At 35.4% G+C, this 12,525-nt stretch overlaps 1 protein-coding gene across 1 annotated transcript in view; it reads left to right on the top strand.

The window, feature by feature from the left end:
• TIAM1 (TIAM Rac1 associated GEF 1) overlaps positions 1 to 12,525 on the top strand; it is an 86,064-nt gene that overhangs the window by 54,971 nt on the left and 18,568 nt on the right. The window contains exons 12-13 of the mRNA XM_025166489.2: positions 2,743 to 2,967; positions 8,011 to 8,114. Of these exons, the coding sequence (XP_025022257.1) occupies positions 2,743 to 2,967; positions 8,011 to 8,114 (329 nt within the window). The remainder of the gene's footprint in view (positions 1 to 2,742; positions 2,968 to 8,010; positions 8,115 to 12,525) is intronic.

The raw sequence follows: 12,525 nt of genomic DNA, 5'->3' as shown, positions 1-12,525 counted from the left end.
TTGTGAATGGCTATAAGAAGCTGCAATTTCTTCAAAATTATTTATCTATTCATAATCTTTTAGATATTATATATATAATATAAGAACAGGTTACTGTATACCTTATTTTTGCCATTGAAAATTCATGTTCTTAAATTTACTGTATCTTTAGACATTTCTCCTAACTTAACAGGTAACAAAGCTGCCCTAACTGTAAGAATGCAAGAATCCCAGAAGTGGGCTCAGGAAAGTGTGTGTGGGTATAAAATGTTCCCCTTTAGTTGCTGGTTTAATAACCAAATATGGGCAGGAATACCTTAAAAATGAGACAGCAAGAAATTTGAAATGTTGATAGCAATATACCATTCTTATGGAAAAGATTAATTATCAAAAGTCCATCAAAAGACATGTGTGAAAGGAACTATATAGCCCATATTCTAAAGGAATCTACCTTTAGATTTAAATCTTTAAATTTAAATTTAAAATATTTAAATCTTGGCAGTTTGCTTTCTAAAAACATTATATATTGAATTGGATGCAGACTTAATTATGCTTAGACTTAGATCCACTGCAATAGCATTTAGTTAGGCATGACTAAATTGTTCCAGATCTGATGATCTATTCTAACTGTCCTGGCATAGCAACAGAAACAGATGGAGTAGACATTTGGTTTATATATTAGCAGTGAAACATCAAGTGAAGTTTGAATGTGAACAAGTCAAGGAATTTTCTAGGACTTGGATAGTGTAGAAGAAGGGTGGAGTATTTCTCACTAGCAGATATGTATCTTCAACAAAAGATAGATGACAATGGAAGAATTAAGCCTGGCAGAGCCTGATGTTCCTATGACCTGATTCCTGCTGGCTGTTGACTAATTGTTAAAGAACCTCCAACATTCTGTAACATCTAAAGAATAAGATAACCTATGGAAACTGAAGAATAGGTTTCATCCTCAAAATCTGAGTCAAGATTAAAGATAGAACTACATTCTAAGTTTGGAAAGGCATGGAGGGGTATTGAGGGCTCCTTCAAATGAACTTTCTATGGTTCATTGAATTCTGAGTTATGTACATGAAGTTGCTGAGTTTCTGGCCAAATGGTAGAATATAAAACCATACAAAATCTCTATCCAGCCCTATGTAATTTAATATTCCTGGAGTGATGAACAAAAGGTCTATGGGAGTGGGCAGCTATAATAAATTTTAACAACAACAATAAATCTGTGAGACAGACTGGCTCCAGGTTGGAAAAGGAGTGAGGCCAGGCTGTATACTATCCCCTTATTTATTCAACCTACAGTATATGCTGAATATTTATGAAGAGAAGTTGGATTGGAAGAAGATAAACATGGTTTTAAATTGGAGGAAGAAATATCAATAACCAGTGCTATGCTGATGACACTATCCTGATAGCTGAAAATACAAAGAATCTGCAAGCTCTAGTAATAAATGTCAAGGAGCACAGTGAAAAAAATGAGCCTAAAATTAAATATAAAGAAGACCAAACTAATGATAACAGGTAGAATAACCAGCCTTAGAATTGATAAGATACTGAAGTGGCAGATAGCTTCGGCCTTTTGGATCAACCATCAACAGTAAAAGAACACTCAGTCAAGAAGCACACCACAGACTAGGACTCAGTAGAGCAGCCCTGAAGACCCTGGGAAAGTTATTTAGATGCTGCAATGTGTCTATACCTACAAAGATCAGAATTGTGCAAGCCCTGGTATTCCCTGTGATGCTCTAGGGAAGCGAAAGTGGGACTTTGAAGAAGCAGGATAGAAAGAATATTAATGCTTTTGAACTCTGGTATTGGAGAAGATTCCTGAGAATACCATGGACAGCCAAGAAGACAAACAAATGGATCATAGAGCAAATCAACAGAAAGTTCTCACTTGAAGCACAAATGACCAGGCTCAAATTATCCTATTTCATAATGACCTAGCTCTCTGGAGAAAGCTCTCATACTGGGAAAGGGAAGGAAAAAGAAGAAGACGACGACCAGCAGCAAGGTGGATGGACTCAGTTACAATGGTGATGAGTGCACTGCTGGAAGAGCTGAAAGACCACGTTAGGAACAGATCATAGTGGAGCAAGTTCTATGTAGCCATGAAGAATCGACAGCAACTTGATAGCACATAATCAGTCAATTATATCTGTGTGAATTAAATGCTTCTTCAGTTTCATATTGACAGGATGCTTCTGAGTTACATACCTGTTTTTTATATCAGTAAAGTAGATATGCTTGCAAAATGATTGAACTGATAACGGAATCAAGATTTTAAAACACGTTTCGTAAAAGAATACAACATGGAAAAGACTGTATCGTACTAAACTTTGGTTCCCCCTTCTCTACTATATCCATGTAGGCATTTGAAACTATAAATATTCCTGTGACTTACATCCCAGAGCTACTCAATTGATGAGAATAGTTTCAAAGTATTTGAGTAGGAATAGAATAGCTGCAGAGACATCTTTACAATCTGTGCTTGGTACTTGGCTGTCAGATATGCCAAGGTTTACTGCAATTCAGGTACTATTGAACAGATTGCACTAGTACAGTAGAATGCATCTCTGAATGGTACCCTGGAACTATTTCATTAATGATCAGTAAAATGCTTCTTATCTCAAAATACAGAATGAACAGAAAGTAAAAGGATTTATTCTTTGGTGTCTAGGGCTTAGGGAAATTAAAAATTCTAAACATCTAGGTACAGAGCACCTCTTACATGTTCAGCCTTAATATGCTGCTTTCCCTTTTCAGGTCTGAAAGCAGGTGATGAAATTGTTGAAATTAATAAGAAGGCTGCTGAAGACCTGAACTCAGCCATGCTGAGAGATGTTCTTGTTCAGCCTTCTCTGTGCCTTATTGTACGGACTTATCCTGAGAAAGAGGCAGGGCAGAATCGAATACATTTACCACCTCGGCGCACAGATGGTTCTCTCGACTTGACTGACAGTCCATTGAAATCTGTATGCAGCACCCAAGGTACTCATGTTTATTGGCATGTAAGCTTACATTAGGTTCTCTCTGAACTCAAGCATGCTATATGTAACCACTTAAGAGTAGTTTACAGGACCTTGGTGGAGACAAATTCCAGAATTGTGGTAACTATACTTGTTTCACCATGTAAAAACAAGTGCTAGGTATCAGTATTATTTAGTAGTTCAAAATGAGATATCCAGAGCTGAAAGGAACTACAGTGATTCATCATATAGGATATTAATAGCTTCAGGACAATTAATCATAGTGCTGGATTAAATTGAGCAGCGACTTTCTGTTTATATGTTGGACTACAGAGAACAACATCCCCATGTTAAGAACAGATTCAAACTTTTTAATTATTTTCTTTGAAGAGACTTATTCTTCATGTCTATAGAAATTCACAATTGGATAGCGAAGAGTATAACAAAGAATATATGTGGGGAATTTTATTTCTTCATGCACACATACTAGTCACAAACAGTTTAGTGCAATTAAAGAACTCATTGAGTGTGAATATAAATTATATGGGCTGGGGAAAAAGTCATTTAATTATAGAAAATATAAATCTCACTATAAAAATATGGAACGTATCTGTAAGACAAGTATGAAAGGAAAGTGCTTGTGGCTTTTGAAAAGAGAGGTGGCTATATTTATAAAATTAATTAATTAAATAAAAAATATATGTGGATAAGGGTATATCTGTCTCCTGGGTAGGTGGCAGCACCTAGCCGATCTTGAAAAACTAAGCTGGTCTCACCTGGTTTGTACTCGGATGGGGATGACAGGAAATCCCTGGCATTAGGTTAGCCTGAGACGTCAAGAAAAAAAATCCAGAAGACAGCAAAGGCAGTTCACTTCTGTGCTGTTGCTGGAAAAACTACATAGATCACTAGGAGTCAAGGTTGACTTGAGGACGTTTTGCCTTTTACGCAGTTACTTTTATTATATATCATAGACATGTTCTAAGGAAATCTGACAAAAATATAGAAAAGAAATTTAGGAAACTGCAGCTAGGGCATCTGTGTCTGTCTCTCTTATGCGTAGATTTATACCAACAAAAACATACTTACATAGAAATATATTTGGCCACAAGATGTCAGTAATGACCTATATGAAAATTCATTTACTGTAGGAATTACTTCAGTATTACACTAAGTACACTTTGACAATAACAAAACGAAGATAAAAAGAGGTTATTTACAATGCAGTGAAAATAGGCCTTCAAGTGCATCAAATGCACATTTTATACAACTTGGGCGGCAGGGCTCTTTGTTTTCACAGAATATAGATTGCACGGGTCTTTTTCCAGGATTCAGCAGTAGAAGAGTATTAAAAAAAAGCACTAAGCTAGCTCTAGAACACATTTTTAGAATTCTATAATTTCTGTACTCTATATATCTGTATCTATATATATATACTCAGAGAGTCATTAAAGGAAGAAAGGAACAGGAGTTTGGATTTGCCACATAAGATATGGTGTATATTGACTGCAAGAAATTAGTCACAGAGTATTCAGAATATTTCTCCATGCCTTCACTGAACATACCTCCTGTCAGGGAAGAAAAGCACAGTAATAACATTATCATACTTTTTCATAGTGTACTTGGGTATTTCTGTGTCCTGTATGTTTGCAAGCAACCAGGGCCACCCAGAAACAAGGATTGATATATATATATATATATATATATATATGTGTGTGTGTGTGTGTGTGTGTGTGTGTGTGTGTGTATAAGTTGGAATGTGCATATATGTATATTCATTCATTCATTCATTCATTCATTCATTCATTCATTCATTCATTCATTCCAGGAGCCATCCAACATACAGATCATAGTGATAAGAATATCCAACTGTAATTCATATTATTATTTAGGGAGAGAATATCCGGTTTATATTTAATATCAAAGATAGCCACAGGCTGTTGTTCAATTCCAACTCTGCTAACATCCTGTATTTCTTCATTGTTTTTCCTGAGTAACAATCATGTTCAGTCAGAGAAGGCAAGGGGATATCTGAAAAATCAGTTCATCCTGATTGCATCAATGTAGTAATTGAACTGAGGTCATTTAAACCTCCAAATTTTGAATTTGCAAACTCGGGAAAAAAGTGAAGAAGGGTGGAAAAAAAGGAAAATAGAACAGGGATAGAGGGAATTGGTTGGTGTTTGACTCTTGGCAGCAACTATATCCTGGAACTGAATACTGGACTGGAGAGGAAGGTTTAATTTGGTCCAAAACCACAGCAACATCTAAATGTCATGTTGGGGCCTCGTTCCAAAAGGCTACAGACCTCCTAAAAATATTGTAAAAGTAGGTAGGAAAAATGACCTAAATTAAGTACTATTAATATTAATTGTTTTTATTTTAATTCAAAGGTAAATTAAGAATATGTAGCACATACATACTTCTAGTTATCTCCATCCCCTGGTATTTCAGTTAATTCTAGGTCTGAAATAAATTAAGTATATAAACATCTCTGTATGCAAATGTGCTCATGTATGCTTCACATGCGAAGGTGGTGACAATGGCATAGGGATTTCTTGTTGATGGGCAAACAAATCTGGAGGGACAAAGGGTCTGTGACCTTTGAGTGGCTGCAGGTTGCACACCTTTGCTGCATAGCAAGAAAGCACTTGGATTCAGAACAGTTTGGTAGCATGGATTCTGAACGTACTGACGCTATATAACACACTAAAGAGATATTGCAAGTGTATGGACAACAGTGGTAATTTTTAAAAAATCGAGATTCAAAAGTGAATAGCATGTGTTATCTCAGCAGCAGAGTTCATTAGTCATGCCTTTGATGAAGCAAAACAATTGTCAAACAGATGTATTGTAAGGACAGTCGGTCCTGTGACTGGAGAACACACACTGTCATGGGCAGGTGATTCATGAAGCCAAACTTCCTGTCGCTCATTCTTGTTTTCTTCCTCTTCCTTTACCATATTTTTCATGTAGTAGAAATAACAATTTCTGGCAGTATACATGTTTTAGAGAGGTTCTTCCAGACTGAGAGGACTTTTCTATTGAAGCCACTTGTACTGCCTTATCTGACAGGGTAAATTGGAGAAAGCTTCAGAGAAATGACCCTGGGGAGAAGGAACCCCTTCAAGTAACCTGGCTGCAAGTCTTCAAGGCTTGTAAAGTTAAAAACATTTTGAACGGACTCTGAAAGGGACTAGCAGCCACTGCAGAGCACTGGCGTAGTATGACCATATTGGTCCCTTAACAATCTCACTGCCTTATTTGGGCTACCTGAAATTTAATTTAGATGTGGAAGTATTTTGAGTGAACTTGTTTGAATGAAGTTTTTTAAAGGTGTATCTATATATACACACACATACACAAACACACATACTTTAAAGAAGAAAATATATATTAAAAATTAAAAATATATACTTTTTTCAGTTTTAGCATTATGGTTCAATTTTAAACATTGAATTAAACCTAGACCATATTGTCTAGTCTTGCTTCTCCTTCAGTTCAAAACTAACTTGAAGGATGAGAGTTGACAAATTTAATTAAGCAAAGTGTTAGAGTCTGGAACACACACATTCTTCCATGAGTACATAAACACTTTTTATGCAATAATTCAAGCTTGATATATCCTAAGTTCTTGATTTGGGGAATGTAGTTTACAAAACATTAGCATTTTTAACCATCAATTCCTTTCCAAGAACCAATATCTAATAGCTCTAACACAATCTAACTTACTCAGTTTATACTACCACAGATAATATTTTTATTGTAGGAAAAAACAAACTCTTCAGGCTTGCATCTATCATTAATACTAGAGGGTAAACATTAAGTGACCTATATTTGCCATCTTCATTTGCTGCTACATTACCTAATCTTCCATCACTTTGTCAATTTTCCTCACCCGGTCCTCGTTTCTTTAATATAATGCAAAAATAATTTATTTTTTAATGCCCAAGCAGTAACATTCATAGTCTGAAGTCTTGAAAATATATTATGCTACATCTTCCATAGTGTGCCATGAACAGATTAATAAAAATAAATCATAAACACAAAACAGATATGACAGAAATGGGGCAAGCATTCCATTACAGTTTGGTAGAAGTTGTATGAATAGCTTGTATTACTAAGTAATAGCATTAATCCTTGCTAGTATGTAATTGAAGTAAAGAATTTATGTTTCTAAGAACAGGAGGCAGTACTGGATGTTCTTTATAACTCAAGATTAAAAATAGCTCTCTTTGGGGGAATAATGTCTCTACTGCAGGAAGCAGATTATGGTATAGTTTTTGTATAACAGGAAAAAATGCCCAGATAGTGATGGAAAGTATTAAGTTCATTAGCATCAGCTAAGAAAGTTAATGTTGCTTGGCTTAAAGTCACTTCTCCATAGGAGATCAAATGACATTATTCCAGCTAGGGTATATGACATTATTTTAACTATTGCTGTAGATGCTTTAAACTTTTTTTTTTTTTTTTGTAAAGGGCTCTATTATTAATTGAATGCTGAATATTTTGATGTCTTAGGATTGGAATGCTATGAACAGATGGAATAGAATATCCCACAGTGTAAAAATGCATCTCTGCCCAGATCTACTTATATATATTTACTCTATATTACTTTCAAAAGTATTCCAGTTTTATGGTACTCATAATAGGCAACATGGTCTAATAATACAGGTATAATGTCAGTAGTGGTTCTATGATAAGGAGATCCAATTTTTTTCAGTTGAGTTCTTTAGAGTCCGAAAACCAGTTTTGTCATACATTCCAGCATGTTTGATCCCTGTTTTTTTTTTCTATATAAATGCAAATAAATTATACAAAATATCCAGTTTTGTAAGGGAAAATATCTGGCAAAGTTTTATTCAGATTTGACCCTATCCTGATACACATGATAGTGTGATCCAGTAAAAAAAGTCCATTCTTTTTTAGAGTCTTGCAGATATTAGTCAGAGAAGAGAAAAGGAGATTATTATTATTATTTCTCTTGCAACATGTTTGGGTTTTCTGTGTTGGTATTGAAATGCTACTAATCCCATTATTTCACCCTTGTTTTGCATCCTGGCAGGACACCTGCTCAGCAGCAATCAAGACAACTGTACTGAGATAAATCTAGAAGAGACAGAAGTGAACATCTTGGAATCCTCTGATGAGAGTGATAAAACAAGCAAGGTGTGAAACTTTCATTTTCACATTGTAAATAGCAAAATCTTGCTGGCTCAAACTTGTGATACTGATTTCATAGGAATGTGATTAGAGCATTGCTTCCAGGAGAATATTGTTCTTGTTTTTTAAAGATGTTTACAAATGATATGAAATGAAACCAATTAGTGCCTCGATTACAACTCATTATCACCTGCTAAATCCAAATGTTTCTGCCTTGCCTATAATAAGTGCAAGAGCTATGGAGTCCTGGTAATTATCTTGAGTTTCAAATATTAATATTGATATTGCCCCTTTGTAGTATGTCACTGTCTTGTTGAAAGGCACAATTTTACACACATATGTACACATGCCTCCCTTTTTAATATATGACCTATATAAATGTATATATATTAGTTAACTTGTACCACAGTTTTCATGGAAACAACCTAATTAGAAAGTTATTTCAAGGCAATCTACCTCTGACTGAAGCAGAACACAACAATTATATTAAACTGACTGAACAAATGGATTACTAATTGCTGTCCATTAGCATATGAGCTTGCCAGTTTAATTTTCTTTTGTAGTAGCTTACTGTGAAGTTTATTATCTGGAAATTCTTCTAAAGGTGCATGTGCGTGAAATGTAATTTTAAAAAGAGAGGCACCCTGAATTATATGTGAGAGGTATTTTTCATCTGAACCTACTAATCCAGCTTTCATAGAATACTTTGCTCTGTTCCAGCATTCGTCTATATGTGGGGAGGGATGGGGGCATGCAAAACCCCCCCACCCCACTTCTGTCTGATCTCCAGCATGTTTAGTGGCAGGAGAAGGTTCAGTCTGAAGGACAACTGTATTGGCATTTGTATGTGCGTGGCTGCAGCTACTTCAGTTAGTTCCAGATCATAGACAGAGTTTACTCTTATATATGCAAACTTGAATATGGTTCTCCTTAAGACCTCCAGTTGAATGTATGGACATTTGAAAAGAGGTGGGATCAGGAGTCAGTGCGTGTTCTCTGCCCACTTCATGTTTTCCAAATAATCCCTCAGTGGGGCTGATCTGGTAAAAAAAACCAAATGAATTAAGACAAGAAGCTCCTAGCTCCCTGAATCTTTTTAGCTTTTATATTTTGTGTGCATTTTCTGTCACCTGTTACTTACAGTATTTTAGGGTTATAGTAGTATAGCAATAGTGTTATTGCATTGTTGTTGTTGTGATGATTACCCAAATACCACCCTTTGGGTTAGTACTCTGGGGTATTACTATTATGATACAAATGCCACATTTGGTGTTGGATTTTTATTAGGAATGTTGTTATTAATACTGAATTTTCAGCAAGACTAAAGCTTATTCTGTTTAAATGCAGTTTAAATAAAATAGACTTCCGTAATTCTTTTTGCACTGGCCTTTCCCTGGCTCTGCCTGCTTTGGGAACACAGCCCTCAATCTATACAGCCCTAGTGTGTGGAAGTGATATAACTACACTAGGGCTTTTGCAATATTCATTCCTTACATAAACATCATTCTTCTGAAGGAAATGCCTTGTGTCGTGCATGCATGCTGCCATATGGGATGAACACATTAATGCCTATTAATATGAGGCAGGAAAATGTATCTGTTGATATGACACAGCATGAACAAATGATAAATCCACAGGTATATGTAAAGTATTCCTGTGAGAGAGATGGAATATCTACTTGAAAACACAATAATGTAATGAACTTACCTTGGGAGAGCTGGGTCTGCCCTATGAACTAATGCATCAACAGTCTTGCCATTGTATCATGGTGGAAAGGAAGGAAAACGCACTTGGCCTCTGGTTTCCTTACTCTTTGACATGTAAGCCTGTAGCCTTTCCTTTGATAGCTAGTATTAGACAGTGGAAATAAGCTAGCAGAAGGCAAACTCAGGCTTGAAGCAACTGCAGCCTTCATTCCAGCTGCTAAAGCTCAAATGCAGAGCTCAGATGTCATGCAAAAGACGGTGAGTTTGTCCTTGGTTTTATGGAAAACCCATTGTAGGTAAGTGATGCTGAATTTTTAAGTTTAAAAGAGAAGAGAAATATTAACTTTCCATAATACATGTCTGTGTTGGATTAGTGTGAGGCTGGCCATTATACCATTGTCTCTTCTATGTTATTTACTTTTAAAATAATTTACTAATTGGACCATATTTCTAAATTATCTAGTGCTGTTGTGCTTTTAAAAGATTCCTATATGTCACAGAGATTGCATGGAGTGTGTCTCATGTAACTAGTTTCTTTTCTTTTCAGTTTTTCTTATGTAAGGTATCATTTCAAGTTCCATAAATAGCAAATTGGGGGGAAAAATCAATGATTTATGACCAACTTACTTTAAGTAGTTGAGTCATTAATAATCACTTGGTTTAATTATACTACCCATTGTAATCTCAGGGAGAAGGATACATTTAAGAATAGAAAATTAATTCAAGATTTCACCAGTAGAGAAACACTAATTTGTATAAATGAAGAATACTGGTTATTGTGTTCTCATTATATGTTGAAATGCATATTTTGTTTTCCTTGTTCTTTTAAATGGGATATGGAATGTTTTCAGAATTATTTCTGGATTTTATTAAATCTATTTTAGGAATATGGGTTATATGAGTTATTCTACAATATTTACTTTGGAGTTGCAGTTGCATTTACACTTTGTTTTAATAGTTCCTATATGTTATAACAATATAATTTAGCACAGTTCTAGGATATTATTGTGCTTATATGTAATTTAAGGGTCTAAAGCAAGGTTCCCCAAAGTGGTCAATATCAACCTCCAAGTGTTGTTTTGTTGTTATTAACAGTACTGTTAAAGTAGTACTTATTAAGTTATTTTCATGTAATAAATGTTTGGGGGTCAATGAACAATCTGAAACTTCATGAAGGGATCAATGAGCTAGAGGACCCCTGGTCTACAGCAACTTTTCCCAATGCCTCGAAATATGTCAGTGTACTACTCCTGTAATGTCCAGTGAAGTACCTATAGAGAGTAAGGAAGATGACCTTGATGGAGATATGCAAGAACTGTTCCCTAGGCAAAAGGGGCTGAAACATTTTTTAAGTCCAAAACAGCTGATGCCCCTCTAACTCGCTGAAGTATAAGAAAGAAGAGGAGGTACAGGGCAATGAGACTTGCAAGATTCTAGTACTATAACCAATCTCAATAAAAGTAGCTTTAGCCTTCTTGTGATTTCCTGGTCTGGTTTACCTAATGGGGCTGACAATAGCTGATGTGAACTATTGCCCAACACTTATGGATTGCACCAGGGTTGGGAAAGGCTATTAATTTGGTTAACGTTTATCTCTGATGGAAGTGGTATTCCAAAAGATATGTCACTTTATTCCTAATTCTGTTTCTAGCATTGTATTGCTATTATACCACTGTATGTGATATGTTAACCTAAAATAACTTCTGACTGAAATGTTGAATTGCACTGACAAACAATAATTAGCTTATGCTTTCATTGAAAATTTAATTATTTCCTATTCTTGAAATATAAAATATTCTGGATTACAGAGTCTATTAAAGAATAAGATTTGGCTGAAGTGTGTTCAGATAGCTGAAATAATATTAAATAATTTGAGAAATTTTACACTGAACTGTTTTATAGTCAGGTAAGAACACAATTTTGATTATGCTATTGAAAAAGGAAAGAGACATTTCTAATTCAGTCCATTGTGCACATTGTTCTGCAACCAACATTTTTTTTGTGTGCCTTTGAGTCAGTGTGACTCCTGGTGACTGCCTGGATTGGTCTCTGCAGTTTTCTTCTCAAGCTTTTTGGAAGTGGTTTGCCATTGCCTGCTTCCAAGGGCTGAGAGAGTGACTGGCTCAAAGTCACCCAGTTGGGATTATGCCTATGGCAGGATTAAAATCACAGTCTCCCAGTTTCTAGCCTGGTGTGTTAATCATTATTCTCTGCAACTGACTATGCACACTGTCAATACACATAGTTTTTAAGACAAATATATGTAGAGAAGTAATAGGCAGTATGTAATATGTTGCAAGGAACTGATGTTTGTCAAAAGGGTGGTGTATAAGAGTATGCTTCTGTTTTGTGGAAGCAAGAGCTTGTAGGTCAAGGAAAACAAACATTAAGTTGTGTGCAGTAGAAATGTGTTTCTTTAAAAGGAGGGTAGTGAAACAAGAAGATATAGCATCATGAATGAATGAGTGCTAAATGAATAAGAATTGAATGCAAATGTGAGTGACTAGTATGAAGGAAGTACATTGCTTGGTCATTCGTCAAATATAGACATGAAATGAGGATCAAATTACAAAACAAATACTGTATATGAAGGAGTGGGAAGAGTGAATGGATTGAAAGGAAGGAAAACACTGAAATAGTGGTAGTTGGATGGTTCTGAAGAGATCCTCAGAAAGACAGAGATGAGACATTTAAAGAACAAATTGCAATGT

Source organism: Python bivittatus, unplaced genomic scaffold (genome assembly GCF_059951505.1).
Source record: "Python bivittatus isolate LINGU-HERP-01145 unplaced genomic scaffold, Pbiv_v1 ctg000350_np1212, whole genome shotgun sequence".
Taxonomy (NCBI): Eukaryota; Metazoa; Chordata; class Lepidosauria; order Squamata; family Pythonidae; genus Python; species Python bivittatus.
The sequence above is the reverse complement of the archived record's forward strand: the minus strand, read 5'-3'. Positions and strand labels throughout refer to the sequence as shown.